The sequence below is a fragment of the Lutra lutra genome, chromosome 14, assembly GCF_902655055.1.
Source record: "Lutra lutra chromosome 14, mLutLut1.2, whole genome shotgun sequence".
Lineage (NCBI taxonomy): Eukaryota > Metazoa > Chordata > Mammalia > Carnivora > Mustelidae > Lutra > Lutra lutra.
The window spans coordinates 35,388,972-35,409,913 of NC_062291.1; the positions used below are offsets into that span (position 1 = coordinate 35,388,972).

Sequence of the window (20,942 nt, forward strand, 5' to 3'; positions counted from 1 at the left end):
ATAAGATCCAAATCTGCATCTGTCTTTACAGAACACAGCTTCTTGTGGGTTACATTTAAGAACCAGATACAAATTCTAAGCCTTAGTCCTTCACTGTAACTTTATGGTGCGGCATACCAGGAAAGCGGGGCAGAAACACAAATCAAATATGCGGTGCAAAGTCACAGGCCTGGGAAGTCGAGGTCAATATACTCATTTCCTCTTGCCATAAGCTCCACCTACCTAGTCAGTGACTAGAGAAAGAGCAGACTAACCTCAAATCTGAGGTCTAACTTTATCTTGGGATAAGAAGGTAGGCATGACTGGATAGTTCACCTGTGGACTCTGGCTTAAGTTATTCCAGTAAATATCCATAGGCCACAGTGACAGCATGTGGCACACTTATCCGAAGGGCAAAGATAGCCTAAAGGAACTCAGTTTGGGACAGTAACAGTGAGGAGACATAAAAGCTGTTTTCATCCCATCTGAGTGATGACTCTAATGATACCTATCGCAAAGTTAGTTAAAATTGCCATAGCTATAGCAGTTAGAGTTACTTACAGATAGCTTCGTTACAGAAAGCCAAAGCTGCAGCACAGTCTCCCTTCTGTTCCAGATGCAGCGACTCTTCAAACACTGAATCTGCCTCTTGCAAGGACCTCTCAAAGCCGTCACTCCTCCCTGAAAGGGCCAGCACTTTTCATTTTCATTACAGTTCGTTCCAACTTTTTCTATGTAGTGACGTTTCCCTTCAGTGCACACAGCTCCTTGCTGAGCCTTTGATCTACCTTTATTCTAACTCTTCATTGCCATGAAGAATTCTCTGAAACATGTAGGACATCCGTTTTTGCCTTAACCAAGACATGCCAAGGCCATTAAAGAGGAGTATGTCATTATCCACCACATATTCCAATTCCAAGAGCTCTTAAGAGGACCCTCAAGAAAAGACCAAAGTATTGTCTATAGCAGAAGGGTGGACTCTTATGCCTGTAACTGATCTGTTTTTCCACAGTGCAACAAGATACATCTTGCCAGCCAGTGTCAGAATCTCCCAGACCTCCATGGAGACCTCTACTGCTGTGTTAAGGCAAAAGTGGCTTCACGACTCTGTGGAAACCCACCTGTAAAACTTCTTTCCTACATCAATTCAGTCCTCTCTATGCCACCCTCAACTGGAAAATTAGTATACCTCCTGGGTAGAAGTGCTCTATAGTTCCTAAACTTAATACACCTACCAGGGCGGTTGAACAACCCTTGTTGGTGTGCAAGCACATACGTTCCATCAGCAGTGATAAGTATTTTTCTCATCATACCCTTCCTTGCTAAGCTGACTGCAGGAGTCACTTTCCCATACACTGAGCATGAAATATTCCTTCCTCTTCTGAAAGCAAATGTCTACCGAAGCAGGCACAAAAGAGTTCAAGTACAGTGCCAGATGAAAAAGCAAGAAAGTACTGTAAGGCCAACTTTTGTAAAAGAACACTCAAGTTTATGTTCCCTCTTGGCTTTTACTCAATCATAACCATAAATTGGTAGTAAGCTGTATTGTAAATTCACCCACGATTGGGATTAATGATGAGTTTTCACAAGCTCACAAGAAAAAATATCAAAATGTCAGAGTCATTTCTCTCATAATGTCCCCATCCACCACTTACCTCCAGCTGGATAAGAAAGGCTTTTCCGAACCCCTAATATTCACTCCTTAATTCACCATGGCTTTTAGAGAGCAATGGGAAGGCTGTGGAAGTAGTAAGTTTGTACTGAAGAACCTGGGATTCAGGTCCATCAAGAGATACAGCCTAAAGTTTTCTCGTAATATTTAACATTGACTAAATCTATATAATCTTGGGGCGCCTGGGTGGCTCAGTGGGTTAGGCCTCTGCCTTCGGCTCAGGTCATGATCTTAGGGTCCTGGGATCTGCTCAGCAGGGAGTCGGCTTCCCCCTCTCTCTCTCTGCCTGCCTCTCTGCCTACTTGTGATCTCTGTCAAATAAATAAATAAAATCTTAAAAAAAAAATTTTTTTAATCTATATAATCTTTATAATCAGAGATGGTAGTGAGAGCCATTGAAACAAAAAAGTTCTCTATAGACATACAGTCAAACTACAGTTGATCAATCACCATACTAGATTTTAATTCTAATCTTAGAATCTTAGTACTCCATTCCTTGCTCTTCCAGGAGATTGTGAATCAAAGTATATGGAGAACTGCCAATGAAATGTGGCCAGAAGGATTCTCTCTCAACTTTCATGTACTGCCCAACTAACAGAGGAAGGAAAAAAAGTAAGGGAAGGAGATGACAAGACTCCTCCTTCAGAAACAATATAAACCCGAGACCCAAATGTGACATAGCTTAAGGACGAAAAGGAAAAGAAGACTATCCAAATTATCCAAATGCAGGGACAACTAAGGAACTAGGAATTTAAAACTAACATGGAAACAGATACAATGCCTTGGGAAAATATAAAGCAAATCAAAAGACAGCAGGATTAGAGGAGAAAAATGGTCCCCAAATAGGCCCTAAATTAGCCCACTAAGCTTCTCTGTTGACAAAAAGTAGGAAATGGTCAACAAGAAAGCAACCATCCAAAACAGCACTGACCCCTATTCTTTGCACTGCTATAGTATCCGTAATTTGTTACATCTGGGGATTCTGAATAATAAGAACAATAAATTCATTTCATAGAAAGAAAAACAGAGATATAAGTTTCAGGAGTCTAATTAAGATATATACTTCAGTCTTTTTAAACTCCTATTTTGAAGACTAGTCTCCTCTGATACAAAATGACATCCTAAAGCAATTGAAGAAGAAAAGTAACTAGTGTGGGGGCAGTTGATGAAGTCTTGTAAAGTAGATGAAAATTGTATGAGATTGGGAAACGAATCAACAGAGGATCAAAAGGCAAATCAAGCTTTGTGTTCTTAGAACCTGTTTGGTAGACTTACCTCCCTGAAGCTCCAGATGGGCAATTTCAAGAGTATATTTCTGCCCAGCAAGCAGAATTTCCCTCATCAATGTAGCTCACCCACTGCCCTGTTGTGCTGTTTCTGAATTATGACTAGTTTTATTTATACCTTCTACAGATATTCATGGGAAATATTTTTCGTGAACAGTACACTATCCCTAAACTATAGACTTTCAATAGGTGAACCCAAAATCAGTGCCTGTCTTCCAATCAATAGACTTGTCACCTATTTTCACTAGTTCTCACTAAAATGAGTGAATTATGATAAAATACAATTTAGCTAGGGGTGCCTGGATGGCTCAGTGGGTTAAGGCCTCTGCCTTTAGCTTGGGTCATGGTCCCGGGGTCCTAGGATCGAGCCCCACATCGGGCTCTCTCCTCCACAGGGAGCCTGCTTCCTCCTCTCTCTCTGCCCGCCTCTCTGCCTACTTGTGATCTCTGTCAAATAAATAAATAAAATATTTTTAAAAATAAATAAATAAAATAAAATACAACTTAGCTAAATAGTTTAGGAATTTACAGGCCTGAATATTTTCCCCCTCTTCTCTCTCTGTCCCCATCACCCACAACCTATGCTCACAACAATTACCCTGATTCTGCAGTTCATCCAAGTCCATGAAGCGGCTGGGATGAGGATTAAACCCTTTAGCTGCCTCTAATTCCTTCTCCCGTTTCCTTCGAAGTTCCTGTTCCTGGGCCCTCCTGGCCACTTCCTCCTGCAGTTCATCCAGCTCGCTTTTGGAAGATATCTCCCCACCTAAATATAAGCAAGGGAGAAAAAAAATTGTCACATTTCCATAAAGAAGACTAGGCACCTGCTGCATTTATGGCCACTGCATTGCCTTTCCTTTGGAACTCGATTCAATTTGGGGTTCATGTTCTAGACGGTGCTTTCCACATCAGATTCAGGGTGAAATCTGGGCTATGGATTATAATGATGATGGTAATATACTTATTGAGTGGCTTTATTAGAACAATAACAATGTGAAAAATAACATTTGGTTGAGCATTTACCATGAGCATTTAAAACTGTGATGGATAGTTTTAAGTACTTTTACACATATTACTTCATTTAATTCTTATGACAACCTATGAAATAGATGCTATTATTGCCCACATTTTAGGAATAAAGAAACAGAGACACAAAGAGAATAAACAAATAACTTGCCTAAGGTGACAAAGATGATAAATGGTAGAGCTGAACTAAAGTCGAATAGCTTAAATTCATAATCCATGCTCTTAACAGACAGCATTCTCAGCTATGTGTTGCTACTAATTCATTGGGAATCTTTAAGCAAGTCAATTTCTCGGCCTTAACTTCCAGTATCTCTTTAAAGAGTTGGTAAAACATCCAGTAAAACAGAGAGTTTGTAGGGGCGCCTGGGTGGTACACTCAGTTAAGCATCGGATTCTTGGTTTCGGCTCAGGTCATGATCTCAGGGTCATGGGATTGAGCTCAGCACTCAGTGTGGAGTCCACTTAAGACGCTTTCTCCCTCTGCCCTCCCCCTGCCCATGCACTCTTCAAAAAAAAGGGGGAGGAGGGAATATGAGGACACAAGGTACTCAATTAGAGAAAAGAAAACAGGGATACTGGACAGGATATAGAGGCAGGATATATAAGGATAGGTCTGACCTACTTATTCCCTAGTTTCACCCATAGCCTTCATGTCTCCCTTTGTCATCTCAACTCATAGAACTAAACAATGAGAAATCCATTCTCATGAGGCTTCCTCTATACCAAGGGAAAAAAACTAAGAACTTATTCTTCTGAGGATTACAGGTGCTACTGACACTGTTCACCATATTTCTGTTCCTTCTTATTCCCACAAGGGCTTTCCCCAAGTAGTAAAGAACAAACAGGCAAGCCATGATGAAGGGCAAAAAACAGATAAATCTAAAGATGGAATGGCTCAAATGCCTCCATATTTACATACTGATGGAAAATTTAAAATACAACTGTCCTCTAATTTCAGATGGGCTCAGGTAAGGCTATTTTCCAAATAGAATTGGCAGTCAAATCCAGCCTCGAGATCCAGTGTCTTTCTGCTTACCTGAGAGGGGCTGATTCTTTGTCCAGTTACTCCTGGATGCTATGGAGTCTGCCTCCAGTATGCTACTGCTGTGAGACTTTGGGATATGACGCCAGGAAGGTGCCAACCCAGCTGATCTCTTAGTACTTGGATCCCTTCAAAAGCAAACCAGAGTTTAGTGAAAACATCAGAAGGGTGATAAACTGCAACATTCCTACAACTAAATTCCCTCAAAAAAACAATAAAACAGGGGCTCCTGGGTAGCTCAGTCAGTCAAGCATTTGCCTTCAGCTCGGGTTATGATCTCAGGGTCCTGGGATCGAGTCCCACGTCAGGCTCTCTGCTTAGCGGGGACCCTGCCTTTCCCTCTGCCTGCTGCTTCCCCTGCTTGTGCTTGCGCTCCCTCTCTCTCTGATAAATAAATAAAATCTTCAAATAAATAAATAAAATATGTTTTTAAAAATAAATAAATATTTTTTAAAAACATATTTTATTTATTTATTCATGAGAGACAGAGAGAGAGAGAGGTAGAGGCAGAGGCAAAGGGAGAACCAGGCTCCCCAAGGAGCAGGGAGCCAAATGCAGAACTTGATCCCAGGACCCTGGGATCATGACCTGAGCCGAAGGCAGATGCTTAACCATCTGAGCCACCCAGGTGTCCTAAATAAATAAAATCTTTTTAAAAAACAATAAAACATCAAGCTAATATATAGTTAAAATACCTACTAAACTATTTCTGAAAGTAGTTCCCCCATCTTATATCACCTCATTCACATTTTGTGCATCTAGCACTAGCTGGCACAAAATTTATTTAATGAATTAATAAACATAAGCTCTCATATGAATTGCCTTCCTCTTTCTTATACCTCTGTAGCCATCTTCTCATATGTAAACTTTTTTTTTTTTTAAGATTTTATTTATTTATTTGACAGATAGAGATCACAAGTAGGCAGAGAGGCAGGCAGAGAGAGAGAGGAGGAGGCAGGTTCCCTACTGAGCAGAGAGCCCGATGTGGGGCTCGATCCCAGGACACTGGGACCATGACCTCAGCCGAAGGCAGAGGCTTTAACCCACTGAGCCACCCAGGCGCCCCTAAACTTTTTTTTTTTAAGATTTTATTTATTTATTTGACAGAGAAAGAGATCACAAGTAGGCAGAGAGTCACCAGAGAGAGAAGGGGAAGCAGGCTCCCTGCTGAGCAGAGAGCCCAATGTGGGGCTTGATCCCAGGACATTGAGATCATGACCTGAGCCAAAGGCAGCGACTTAATCCAATGAGCCACCCAGGCACCCCCTCATGTGTAAACTTAACAGGTGATTGGACAATTCTGGATCCCATGTTGAGTGATAAGCAGTGGGAAAATATCAGGATGTGATTAACACCCTTGTAGAAGATATAGTCACTCTTTGCAAACAGCAACTCTGTTAAGAAACTTGCCTCTGTGGCAACTCAGTAGAAACAACATATAAAAACCTGAAATTTAGGGCGCCTGGGTGGCTCAGTGGGTTAAAGCCTCTGCCTTCGGCTCAGGTCATGATCCCAGGGTTCTGGGATCGAGCTCCATATCGGGCTCTCTGCTCGGCAGGGAGCCTGCTTCCTCCTCTCTCTCTGCCTGCCTCTCTGCCTACTTGCGATCTCTATCTGTCAAATAAATAAATAAAATCTTTAAAAAAAAAAAAAAGAAAACCTGAAATTTATAAAGCAAACTGTGCCCCAGGAATAAGGTACAGTGAACACTATTAAATCATTATTACCTTTTGGAATTATGAGTATCACTGACTTATAAAACACAGAATCCCTGTGACCCTTAAAAAAAAGAAACCAGGGGTGGCTGGGTGGCTCAGTGGGTTGAGCCTCTGCCTTTGGCTCGGGTCATGGTCTCAGGGTCCTGGGATCAAGCCCCACATCGGGCTCTCTGCTCAGCAGGGAGCCTGCTTCCTCCTCTCTCTGCCTGCCTCTCTTCCTACTTGTGATCTCTTTCTGTCAAATAAATAAAATATTTAAAAAAAAAAGAAAGAAAGAAAGAAACCATCCTAAATGGAATAAATAACAACTGTATTTTCTCTCTGATCATAGAACTATGTTTTGAGTCACTAATTCTTCCATTATAAGTTATTTACTAATTATTTTATACATAATAAAGTTCTCTCCTTTCTCAAATGCCTTTGCTCCTTCTTCCAGCAGAGGGTGCTGTTGTCATAGAAAGCTGACAGAGCACCCCCACACACACCCCTCCATGTTAATGGTAGCATTATTTTCAACAGCCAACATATGGAAGCAACCTAAATGTCCATTAAGAGATGAATGGAAAAGAAGATAAGGTATATGTGCACAACAGAATATTCCTGAGCCATAAAAAAGAATGGAATTTTGCCATTTACAACAACGTGGATAGACCCAGCAGATTGTTATACTAAGTGAAAAAAGTCAGAGAAAGACAAATACTAAATGATTTCACTTATATGTGGAACCTAAAAAACAAAACAAATGAACAAACAAATAAAAAACAGAAACAGAATCACAAATACAAAAACAGACTGGTGGTTGCCAGAGGAAAGAATGTTGGGGGAAGGGTGAAATAACAGAAGGAGATTAAGAGGTACAAACTTTCAGTTATAAAATAAATAAGTCACATGGGGGATAAAAAGTACAGCATAGAGAATACAGTCAATAATATTGTAATAACATTCTATGGTGACAGATGGTCACCATATGTATTGCTGTGAGCATAGCGTAATATACAGAATTGTCCAATCACTATGTACTATTAGTACACCTAAAACTAATACAACATGGTATATCAACTTTATTTCAATTTTAAAAAAAAGAAAGAAAGTTGATTGTCTTTTTTGTTTGTTTGTTTTTAAAGATTTTTTTTATTTATTTATTTGACAGACAGAGATCAACGTAGGCTGAGAGGCAGGCAGAGAGAGAGAGAGGTGGAAGCAGGCTCCCCGCTGAGCAGAGAGCCCGACGCGGGGCTCGATCCCAGGACCCTAGGATCATGACCCGAGTCGAAGGCAGAGGCTTTTAACCCACTGAGCCACCCAGGCGCCCCAGAAAGTTGATTGTTAATAAATTCCATTTCTCCACCCCTGTGAGTTGAAAAGCCTTCTGGTGGCTCACATTGCTGCAAGGGACAATGACACTATTCAAAGGCCAAACAATACCTGCAGACACTGGAGCTCTCAGGCAGGGCTGCATCCAGGCTGACAGGGCTGTTGCTGTTCCTCTCACTGCTCTCATAGCCAGACTCCATTCGCTGTATTAGGCGAGGGTGCTGTTCTAAAAGGTGAGAGCCTGGCCGTGCGGGGCCCCAGGGCTTATACTGGGGGCTTGGTCCACCAGTTTTAACGTCGTAAGCAGGTGGCTTGCTTAGTTCATCTGGTGTAAATTCTTTAGCTATCCGGATCAAAGGACAAGTATGGAAAAGGAGGTATTTTTAGCATCGGCTTCAAATTAAGACATAACCAACCCCTCCCCCCAGCTACTCCTTCACTAAACTATCTCCAAAAGCATCAGCATAAAAATGTACCTTGCTAAGTATATCAGAAAATCCAGGTTTTTAAAATACGTAAGTCAACTTTATTCAAAAGCCCAATTCTTCCCTAATTATCTCCTCACCTGAATCCTCAGAAAAGGGGCTAAGCTGGGTATAGCCACAGTGCTTCCTTTTGTCCTTACTAAAGATACTGTCAATATTCAGAGACTCTCGTTTGGGTCTCCAAGTTGGACGATACTTGCTAGAAGAACTGGATTTTGACTCACTGCTGGTACTCTCTACTTCCCAGTCACGACAGTATAAAGACAGGTTCCTAGGAGGCTTTTTGTCAGTTGGGTCTCCTCCCTTCCCCACACACGGAGATCCTAGGTTGGTCTGAGAAGCCAGGGATGGTCTGTTGTGAATCATATTGCTGACTGTCTCTTTAAAATCCCTTAGTCTATTGGTGCTGCTGGATGGTTTAGAGGCATTCCTAGGGGCCTGTTTCTCTTTCAGTGTTTCTCCTAAAAACACAAAGAATTAAATAAACATAAATGTTTAAAATGATCACAGATACCCAGATCCCAAAGTGTGAAAGCAGAAAGGAAAAGCCAGTCTGGAGTATGACACAAGTTTGCCAGAGTGAATGAAGAAAGACAAACAGTGCAGAATGGCTTGCCTTCACTGTGGTACCCTGAGGCCTGTGGCTCATCGCCTTTCCTCCTAACCCGGCCAGAGCTCCTCTTGCGTTCTATCAGTGACCCTTTCTTGGATGTGAGTTTCTGATTACATTCACTATCAGTCAGGTGTCCTGAAAGAACAAGGAAATGGGGATAAGCTGGTTTCTGAGACTGACCTCCATCCTCTTGAGAACCTAGTCTCCCTCTGGGATTCATAACAGTGCCACAAATTTAGTATACCCATGAATCAGAAGATGTAGAGGCCAAGGCTATCTGATTTAAGTGTAGCAAGAATCTGTCAACAGATAAATGCAGAGAAGCTCAAGTATTTAATGGAAGCCTGCAAATTGACAATGTCTCTTGACCAATTAATTACCAGTCTTGATTCTGCTCATAATCTTTCCCAGTGACCCAGAGAGGACACATTACTTGGTAATTTTTAAAAGGTGACAGTTGTAAAGATTGTATAAAAATGTCATGTATCAACATATTTTCACTCCCATAAATAAAAGATAGAGCCTCCCTTTCATTTACCAACACATACCAAGTAAAGCCTAATTTTTTATTACATCTGATTTTGGCCCAGGTTCCCCAGCCTTTGCCCACAAGAGCGCTCTGATTGTGGGTGGCTTTAAGATTCAGTTCTAAATCTTCCTTAAATGTGAATCATTTAGAAGGGCATTTGAACTTTGAATAATTCTCATTCCCATCTCCAAAGAGTGCTTTACCAAACTTGGCTTCACCCAGAGATTACACTTCATAATTCCTCAGTACTGATCACTGGGAAGCCCAGGAGATATGGGCTCTTTGACATGACTTGCCCTGCTTCATGGCCACAGAATGTAAATGTATGATATAATAACAGCAAAGATCAGATTATAAAGGATATAATCAATCTAAACTGCTGGAAGCCAAAGGTGAATTAAGCAACTGAATTAAACTAGAAAACAGGTTTAGAGAAAATCCTCTAGGTTCTCAAATGCACCAAGAGCTAATTTGTTTTCATATGTTAATATATGAAAATTTTTGTGCAAATTAACGTACCAGCAGGGGTAATGATATGCTACCTATTTTCAAGAAATTACCAGCATAATCTTCCATTGCTTTTATCTGATCCTTTGCTACCTCTGGGTCCAAAGGAAAGATTTCAGAAAGAAGGAAATAACTTGGAGCAACTAAATCTGTAAATGTTACACCAATGGGAGTACACTCCCCTACCCCTGGCCATTCACAAACCTTTAACATAAACCTGACTCTCCTGGAAAATATGCCTTGTTTATCCTGTTATTTGGCTTCTCCCTGATTCACAGTTTCAGAAATACAGTCTAAAAATAATCAAAGTAATCACCTAATGCAATAGTCATCAAAAGAAATTCAACATGAATTTAACCAAACCTCCAGATCCAACTGCCAATTTACAAGAAATACAGAGAACAGAGAAACATGCTAGAGTTTACCATAGGAATATAATCAGCAAACTTCAGAATGTAGGCAATCTATAGGACAAACTATACCTAGTTATTCAACAATCAGCTACAAGGAAAAATAGAGAAACCTATAGCTTAAAAGAAATGTAAAAGACTTATCAAGTGTAGGCCACACTTGGATTCAGAATAAAGGACACAAACCATTAAAAAATGATAAAAAATAAAAAAATTTACAAGATACTTATGTTTTTGAATACTCATTGGTTATTTAGTGGTTTTTAGGAACTACTGATATTTTTAAGTGTGATAATGATATTTTAAAAAATGATTTCTTATTTTAGAGATACATACTGCAAATATTTATAGAAAAGGTGAAATAGGTGATGGGGATTAAGGAGTGCCACTCATTGTGATGGGCACCGGGTGCTGTATGACAAGTGTTGAATCACTATATTGTACACCTGAAACTAATATTATACTGTATGTTAACAGCTGGAATTTAAATAAAAAACCTCAAAAAAAAGTCAAGCACAGAGTAGGAAACACCAATCTGAAGCCATGAGCTCACTAATTCCCAAGTCTCTAAGAGTATGGGCACTGTTCTATGCATTAGGTGATAAACTTTTCATCTCAGCAGTGAGTCATGCACTTCTTTTCCTTTCATGCTCTGTACTGATTTCTTCCACTGACAACAGGCACATTCTTCTACAGATTAACAGAACAGTTCAAGAATGTTCTCTGCATGGAGCGCACAGTAACAAACAGGCTAGCTTTCCTTCTTTTGCTTTTCTGTCCTTCGGGAAGCCCAGCAAGGTGATGAGCAAGTGTCCCATGCCCATAAATATGCCCCTTCTCTTAAAGCCCTCCATTTGGGATAATGCCTGACATGAAAACATGATGAGGAGCAAGACAACAAAGGTTACTGGGAAACTATGAGAAGGACAGGGATCGAGAATATAGTAGGAACAAAAAGCAGATTTTGAAATAAGCCATCACATCAATAATCACATTACAATCATTCTTACTGACATGCTAGTGTTAATAGGCATATGTGTAATGGAGTTATCATTGTTCATTCAGAGTTGTGTTGCTTCTTTTCATCCCAGTCAATTACCCAAGTTCTGTGCCTTTCTCCCTTTCCATGACTAACATTTCTAACTTGCCCCAGTTTCTTTTTCCTGGGAGAATCTCTATGTAGGAACTGAATCAGGCAAGCAGCGTCCACTGTATAACTCCCTACCTGTGTCCCGACTGCTCTGAGACGTGGAATCATTCTCCACATTATAGATGACTGTCCCCTGAGAATCAGAAGAGAAGTGACTGACCACAGACTCATGGTGGGAATGTTTGTAGGGATAGCTCTCCGTTGAGGAATCTGTTCGAGTGTCACTTGAGATGGAGGGCTCCCTCCCTGAGGGAAGGAGGAGACACATACGCAAAAGTAAGGAAAGAGAGGACAGTGACAGAAGGAAGGCAAAGAGTTGGATGGCAAGGGTCCATAAGGCAAGAATTTCCTAAATGGAAGAGTGAGAAGGATATACCAGAGCCATTCTTCCCAACATCCAACTTCAGATAACTCAGACACACAAACAATTCCTCCCACTCCTGCCCCTACCTTGCTGAAGCCCTCACTTTGCCTGCCACTGTGAAAAACTGTGGGGCTTTTAGAAAACCTATGGGGGAAAGTGGAAGAAAGGAAAAAGTTGTGAAAAGTAAGATCTATATGGATGGAGAGTCCCAGGCTGACCTGGCATACATAACCAGTTGCCTCCCAGCCCATCATTTTTCTCCTACACTGCCAGAAATGTCACTTTAAAAAAAAAATTTAATTGACATTGTAAACATTTTTAATATATCTGATAAATTATGGGGCCATTATTTATTTATTTATTTACTTATAAAGATTTTATTTATCTGACAGAGAGACAGCGAGAGAGGGAACACAAGCGGGGGGGTGGGAGAAGGAGAAGCAGGCATCCCGCTGAGCAAGGAGACTGATGTAGGCACAAGCTCAAGGCAGACACGTAAGGACTGAGCCACCCAGGAGCCAGGCGCCCTAGGGCTGTTATATATCCTTTGGAGTAAATTAGTTCAATCAGATTACTTTTCTCTGAACAACTTGCTCAGAAAAGCACAAAAGGGGAAATGCGTGTTTGAATGAAGGGAGAAAAAGGTTTGGGTAGGTACATGGTTGGGAAGAACACCAGATGCCAAGTGGGAGGGAAGCACAAAAGGTAGGGAAAAAAATTTCAAGGACAAGCATCTTTTCTTTCAAAACTATACTCCAGAGCAGTCCTAGATCTAGAAAATGAAAAGGATATTTCTTTTTCCTCCTTTTTAGAAAACAAGCCGAAACTATTAGGTTTATATTTCTAATAAATTATAAGCCTCAATGAGCTATCCTGAGACTTTAGCCATCAAGCTGCAAATTGTTTCTACAGGAAAATGTGATTTAAGTTGCAAACAGTTGAATTAGAAGTGAAAATCTGATTCGTAGGCCGAAGGATACTGCTACTACACTTGGCATTTTAAAACAAAAATCTCTTACCCAAACAAAATGACTAGTCTTTAGTAACACATAAAATTTTTCTCGGTCTTAACAATTTGCTGAAGTCACTGTTAAATTGACAGCAAGAATCAGTCATCTTACATTATCAGAAGGTTAAACACTGAGTCTCTCTCACAAACTAATTACTTCAGGCTAAATCAACCTAATTGCCTTCTCACTTTTGAATCAGGGCCAGGTGACTTAGGCAACAACATTCTTGAAGGCTGAAGGAAACAAAGCCTGGCACACCTTGGGCTTCAGCACGAGCTGGCACTTCTTTCCATCTCTAATGGATCCTCTATCTACAAGCTAGGCTATAGTGCTGGGCTCATGATTTAAGTATGAGTCATAACTGTCCAGTGATCACATTGGAAGGAAGAAGAAAGAAGTAAAGAGCTAGACTGCTCACCTGAATCTTCACTATCATAGCATGTTCTGCTGTATGACTGGAACTCAACCTGAGGAGGCAGGTCCTGGGTAGACACTGGGGTACCCTGGGGGTCTGCATAAAGCAGTAGCAAAGGCTGATAATGCCCCTTGATGCATTTGGTCACCACATCCTTCCATTTGGGCCCAATCTGAACCAGAAACAACCAGAAGAACATGACAGTTATATTTGGTATCCACAATCCAAAACATATCTTCCTATTCTGTTTTTCTAAAGAAAATAGGAACGACAAAAAGACAAAAATTGGGTAAAGAAACCACAAAAGAGACCTTAGACCGAAATTTTATAAATTTTTTGTTAAATCTTTTGTTGTTGTTGTTAAATCCTTTTAGAAAGCAGTAAAACCCTGTAAGTGATGAATAAAATTGATGAATAAAATTACTTTTATTCCTGTGAAACATCAATTCAGTTGTGAAATATAAATGAAAGCTCTCAAAGGTGAACATGCTATGTGAGGGGACTTCAGCTGCTGTGGTGGTCAATTTCTTTTCACAGATTAAAACCCTTGCTTGAAATTTGCAATTCTATCATTTCTACAAATTATATAATTTTCATCTAAATATTAAAATCACTTTTATGAAGCTAAAGAGCAGGCAGAAACTCTCACAGACTGCCTTAGAATAAATGACATTCCATTTCAGAGTTCACACATGGCAGGACATAAAATGTCAAACTGCTTAGAATAGACAGCTGAACCTCGGCCTTAGCTTTGAGCTGGATTCAGCACGGCCAAAGCAGTGCAAGAGTGACAGGAGAGGCATGGAAACAATCCAATCAAATCCCTAAACTCACCCTCTCTTAAATTTGAACCAGTCACATTCTGAGATGGTGTGCTCTTAAGAGTTGAACAACTAGCATAGTGCTTATTTCATAATAGATGTTCAGTACATTTATAACTAAGTTATTATCTTAACTAAAAAAAATCCTTTTTACATATAAATCTCATTTAAAATCTTATAAGGCAAGTATTATTTTTCAAATAAAAATGCTAAAGCTCAAGGAATTCATATAAATTCCCCAAAACTACAACAGCAAAACAGAGACAATCAAGAAATGTGACAGACTTTACTATTTGTAGAAGACAGTGCTTAATTTCCATGGATTGGTGTAAATTACAGTCAGGAGTCTCCTGCTAATCTTACCTCATGAAGCTTCCTAACTTATACAGATCACCTTAAATACTTCAGTCATGAACTCTGTGACTTAAACAGTAACAAGTTTCCAGCTTTAAATATTCTCATAGCCCCATTTTTTTCTTTCCTACACTATCCCCAAAACATGCTAAGGTATTTCAGGGAGGTAACAATCAGAGAATAATTGATAGCAGCTCTGGGACAAAGGATTACCCACTGATAATTCCAACTTTGAAATTCTGAATTTCATGCTAACCTTCTAGCCTAATTTGAAGCATTAAACTGTTCTTAGTCAAATCAACCAATTAATACATTAAAAAAAAAAAAACTTTGTCAACTATAAACACAGAACTGTACTGACTGCATGGTGAGAAGTCAGAGAAAATAACAGAAAATATATCCATCCTATCTCTGAGAAACTTGCCATCTATTTGAAGAAGACAAGACTGACCCTCTCATAAATTCAACAGACAGGTAAACAGACATCAAACAATGAAAATAAACACTGAAGACTAGAAGACAAGTAATTATCCTAGTTTTTGGTTGCAGTGACCAAACACTTTAAGAAGGGCTTAAATATTCCTACCTCCTTGACATGAGCATCATCAAAATACATCCATTTGCGGATCTTTGTTTGGAAAAAGAATGTAGAATAATGTTTGCCATAGTAACAGATCATTCCTACTAAGTACAGTTCAGACTGCTTGGCCCGGTCATCTGTCACTCTGAAAAACAGCTGTGGGGGGAAAAAGAATGGAAAAAACAGTCACATACTCAACCCTCTTAAATCACCTCTCCGCAGACTCCATCATTTCTTATTGGGGTGCTGACTTGTTTCTCCACTCTTCAGTCTAAAATTCTCCCTAGTCTATACTAATCATCAGAAACGAACCTAAAAAGACAAAACACAAGACAGAGAGTGGCAGTAAACTGGCAAGGTGGTGATGTTTCTTCATACTTTCAATAATATTTTATTGCTGATGCTTATCGTAAGAGGAATCAAGAAAGTTGAAAAATACAAAACAAAAACACTCAAGTTCAAAAGTTACTTATCAGCTGGTGCCATAAATATAAATTTCCTGCTGAGACCCTAACTAAGGGGTAAAAATGCCCTTTAGGAGGAGCAATACCATCATGCTGGTTATCAGTACTTCAATTCTAGCAGTGCCATAGGTTCTAAGACATACACAAAAAAATTTGAAGAAAAGGATATTTGCCTTGAGAAACTTATATGAGTGAGAAAATCATAAAAATAAAACAAAACTAGAATACAGAAGACGTAGACTACAGAAATTTAGAAAAAGGAGATTTAATTGTGCATAACCTACTCATGTCAGAGATTCCTTGGGAAGGAGACCTAAAATGAGGTCCCAGATAGTTCATTTATTCTCAGTTGCAGCTTAGTGACATTCAAGAATGACAAGAGATCTCCTCACTCACAGGACTGTAAGAGAAAGAAACCAGTAGAAAGGAAACTACAGAATTTCTGGCTCTTCTCTTGAACTGAAGGAAAACCCTGGCTGTACCTACTAGGGCATGGAGCTGACAAAGTTAAGGACCACAGGCTTGAAGTCTTTTTCCCCTATTTCTCTGAATAGATGCACAGAAAACCACTAAACCACTCAATTTTCTTCCAAGCTACTTCACTATCTTCTCAACAGACATTGGTTCCTCACTGTAAATTTTGTATTATAAAACTCAGGTCACCAACTTTAACCCCTTCACCTCTCATAGGAGCCCTAGTCAGGCCTGCTCACTTTTTTTACCTTATTTCCACCTGTGGCTAAATATACCTTCCTACTCTACATGGGTATAAACAATGAGTAGGGCACATAATAACTCTATAAACTGCTTGATTTTTGGGTCGCCTGGGTGGCTCAGTGGGTTAAGCCGCTGCCTTCGGCTCAGGTCATGATCTCAGGGTCCTGGGATCGAGCCCCGCATCGGGCTCTCTGCTCAGCAGGGAGCCTGCTTCCTCCTCTCTCTCTGCCTGCTTGTGATCTCTCTCTGTCAAATAAATAAATAAAATCTTTAAAAAAAAAACAAAACTGCTTGATTTTTATCAGTAGCTAAGCTCTATACATCCTGTCTTTCAAGGCCAACGTAATCTCATTTTTCCTAAAAAGCCTTTCCCACCTACCCAAAGGAGGTATGTGAGCAGGTACATGCATGCACATGTATGTGTACACATATAACAAGTATATTTGTCCAAAACTCTATATTAAACTCTATATTATATATTATATTTTAATTATAAAATATTATAATTTGTCATCTAGGATATACCTTTGTGTTTAGTGTTCACTGCACTTACGCAATACTAAGATACACGAACTCCAAGTCAGAGACAAAGGTAACTAATACTCACATCACCCAGCTTAAGGCAGGTACCCAGGCTGTGAATGACATCCTCTGCCAAGTCTGAGTGGTCTGAGTCCCATACCAGCCCAATTGTGATAATCTGTGGAGCATTCATCAACACACGGCGAATCCGAATCCTTTCTCCGCAGTTGCTCTGAAATACATATATAAGACTAGTTTGAGATGTTTCCCACTGGCTCTGCCTCAATTCCACAAATCTTAGGGCTCCTCTCCCAACTCTAAACTCTACCCCTGACTTAACTCACCGGACAGTTCCGCAGATCCCCCATGGTGCTGGCATTTTGCAGCAGTTCACCAAACATGCTTGGTGAGGGTTTTTCTCGTCTTTCCAGCATACAAATAGCCTGGTTGCTTCAAGATAGGGAATGGAAGGGTAGAAGATGATGGTAGAAGTTACTCAGAGTTATAACTAAATCAAATAGATTATTCATACAAACTCCTAACTCACATGTTTGATTTTCTTCCTTTGCCCACTATGCTCACTATACCAAAGCCCTTGTCCTGACCAGCTTCACTGTCCCAAACACAATGAGCGCCTGTCCCCAAATCCAAAGCTCATAGAATCCCCATTTCACCTCCCACCTAGTTGACCAGAACTGAACCTAAGAAAAGTTGGGAGAGGAGGGAAAAGAACAAAGGTTACTTTAAAGTTGTTCTGAGTTCCTACAATATAGCATAGTCTTAGCAATAAAAATAAAAGCTATATGGATGCCATCAGTGAAAACTCAATCACTTACGGAGTACCTAAGGGTACAAACAGAGAACCCTTTAAGACTCACCAAAGGGAAGTAGTGGAGATGTAATGTACCATCTGGATGAAAGGCAGTGGATCAGAAGTGGCACCACAGCTAGTACACACACACTGGGCCCAGGTAAAAAAGCAAAACCAAGCAGCCACAGTCATTAATTATTTTGGAACCCATCTAATACCCCACATCCCGGCATAAAGTGTTTTTGAAGAAGAAGTGATGTAGATAAAGATAAGGTTCACCTGTTCAAACAATGTCATTGCAAATTTCTGGTGGGAGATGCAGTGTTGGGCAGTACATATATCCTCTTTGGTTTCGTCAGCAATCTGGAAGTGAATTCTCATCAGGAGGTTTTCCTAATAGGGAAAGAACAAAAGCAGTGTATCAGTGATACTTAAAAGAAAAATGCACAATTTGGTAGGCAGTTTACTCAGAGAAATAGTAATCCTCTTGGAAGGTAAGAATACCTCTACTTTTTAAAAAAAAACTTTAATTTTAAGTAACTATAAATTCATAGGAAGTTTCAAAAAAATTGCGTAGAGGGTCCATATACCCTTCACCAACTTTCCTCCAGTAGTAACATCTTGCATAACTATAGTACAATAACCAAACCAAGAAATGGACATCAATACAGTCTACAGAGTTTATTTAGATTTCAACAGTTTTACATACACTTATTTGTGTCTATAACTCTATGCAATTTTCTCACATGTATAGTCATATAACAACCATGCAATCAAGATATAAAACTTTCATCACAAGATTCCCTCACATTATTCCTTTACAGCCTTACCCACCTAATTCCAACCCTGACACCTAGTAACCACTAATCTATTCGCTTATCTCTATAAGCTTGTTATTTCGGAATATTACATAAATGGGAGCATATGGTAGGTATTTAACCTTTTGATACTGTGTTTTTTTCCCCTCAGCATAATTCCCTTTAACCCATTCAAGTTGATGTGTAAATCAGTCATTCCTTTTTATTACTGCATAGTATTCTCTGGTATGGACGTACCAAAGCTTGTTTCGCTATTCACCATTAAAGGCATTGGGTTGTTTCCAATTTGGGACTATTACAAATAAAGATTCTATGAACATTCATGTACAGGTTTTTGTATAAACTTAAGTTTTTATTGCTCTGGGATACATGTCCAGTAATGCAACTGATGAACCATATGATAATTTGCAAGTTTAGTTTTTTAAGAAACTGCCAAACTGTTTTCCATGGTGGCTATACCATTTTACATTCCCACCAGCAGTATATGATCCAGTTTCTCAGGAGTAACTCTGATTCTGGTGACATTTTACCCTGTAATGGAATATAGATCACTCTCAGATTTTTTTTTAATGGATACACAGAGTCTTTTGAAGGCTGATGGATAGAATAGAACCCAGAGTTCCGAAGAGTCTTCTACTAAAGTCACTGGGAGCAATGTAGCTACCTAAATAGCATATTACACTTGTGTTAGGGACTCAGTTATTCTCTGTTTAATTATCATTAGTAATGCTGGAGTTCACAAAGTACAGTGGTCCCCAGACCAACAGCATTAGTATTAGCATCACCTGGAAACTTGTTAGAGCTAGATATTTTTGGACCCTAATCCAGACCTACTGAATCAGAAACTCAAGGGAGGGGACACAGCAATTTGTATTTTAATGAGCCCTTCTCCTTTGAAGGCAAGAGCCACTGTTTTATGCAATGGCAAGCAAAAAACTACTCTAAACCCAAAGGAAAAAGAATAAACCCATTATGCAATTCCTACTTCATTAGCAGAGACACCCAAGAGCTCTGAAAAACTCTGGAAATTCCTAGTTCTAATCCTAGTTCTAATTGTAGATACAAGGGCAGAGTAAATACTACAGTAAAGTACCCAGTCCTTGATGGAGACCATCAACAGTCTCACCTCATATCAAAGAGGTCCAGAGGCCAACACTTACAAAGCACTCCGCAGCATCATCCATAATTCCCAGCTGGAAACGCTGTTCATCCTGGAAAGTCTTTGCCAGAGCACTGCGGAGAGTGTCAGATGGAAGCACTTTTTCACTACTACACTGAAACTGGTTAAAGATTCCCTGTAGGGAAGAGGTTAGACAAAGGAAAAAAGCAGAGTGTTGTTATTATTAAGCTTCTACATATCCCAGTCTGTCAAGCTAGCGTCTCCGTGCTTTTGACAATGGAACCAATGTACTTTCCATGAGCTGACATGCTTGAAATTAGCAACAAAGAAGTAAAAAATCAAGAGTCAGAATAAAGGGCATGATCTGTGCTAGCAGGGATCCTTGCTCTCCCATCTGACTGTGATATCATCAAGAACATATTAGGAGAGACCACTGTCATGAGTTAATGTAATATAGGGTTACCTCATTTCCTCTGATACAGAGGTAGAAGATCCATAGTAAATAAGGACATTATATATAAATGGTTTGGTAAATAATTCTCTGAGGACTCATCCTATGAAACTTGGCCCCCTTCTCCTAATTTAGAATTACTCAAAGGACAAAGAATAATAAAACAAAGACCGACTTGTCTAATACCCAGAAATAAACTCAACAACACATTTATTTCAAATCTACAGATGAAGTCCCATTTAAGATCACCCACTCTCTACCAGCCACTCACTATCATGAGTTTGTTGTGCAGTCTTCTGTTTTTTAATACTTCTACATACCTGTGTATTTGTGTTTGTGTATGTGTGTGTGTATACACATGTACATACATATATACATATATATATCCTTAAATACAAAGTATATTTTTATGTATATTTTTATTTATATACAAAATATCACACTTTTACTTTTTTAAATTCAGCGTTATTTTTGAGAACTGTCCATAATTTATACACACACACACACAAAGACACACACACACACACACACAATTCATTCTTTTTCCCTGCTGTATTGTATTTGATCAGATGTCTATGTGACATCTATTTATCTATTTCTTTATTGACAGATATTTTGGCAGTCTCTAATTTTTTGCCATTACAGAGAAGCTATGTCAATTTTTACCTCTACCAGTTAATGAATATACATAAATTTCCCCATATCCTTGTCAGCAATTAATTAATACACTCAGACTGGTTAATTTGAGTCTTTCTAACTACATT

The 20,942-nt window shown here is 39.5% G+C and overlaps 1 protein-coding gene across 19 annotated transcripts in view; it reads right to left on the reverse strand.

Moving 5' to 3' along the window:
* The window catches only part of USP54 (ubiquitin specific peptidase 54), a 115,774-nt gene that overhangs the window by 18,629 nt on the left and 76,203 nt on the right, over positions 1-20,942 (reverse strand). For 9 of the 19 annotated variants that reach the window (XR_007122660.1, XM_047702250.1, XM_047702252.1 and 6 more), the window contains 14 exons: positions 19,768-19,902; positions 18,069-18,182; positions 17,857-17,939; positions 17,323-17,428; positions 17,064-17,210; positions 15,282-15,431; positions 13,524-13,692; positions 11,807-11,977; positions 9,139-9,270; positions 8,603-8,983; positions 8,149-8,380; positions 5,000-5,133; positions 3,536-3,703; positions 541-675 (listed from right to left, as the gene is read on the reverse strand). Coding sequence is in view for 18 of the 19 variants with exons in the window: in XM_047702250.1 (XP_047558206.1) it covers positions 541-675; positions 3,536-3,703; positions 5,000-5,133; positions 8,149-8,380; positions 8,603-8,983; positions 9,139-9,270; positions 11,807-11,977; positions 13,524-13,692; positions 15,282-15,431; positions 17,064-17,210; positions 17,323-17,428; positions 17,857-17,939; positions 18,069-18,182; positions 19,768-19,902 (2,257 nt within the window). In the remaining variant the exon portion in view is untranslated. Of the gene's footprint in view, positions 1-540; positions 676-3,535; positions 3,704-4,999; positions 5,134-8,148; positions 8,381-8,602; positions 8,984-9,138; positions 9,271-11,806; positions 11,978-13,523; positions 13,693-15,281; positions 15,432-17,063; positions 17,211-17,322; positions 17,429-17,856; positions 17,940-18,068; positions 18,183-19,733; positions 19,903-20,942 lie in introns of those variants that run through there. The other 10 variants (XM_047702261.1, XM_047702256.1, XM_047702267.1 and 7 more) reach the window with 6 other exon arrangements.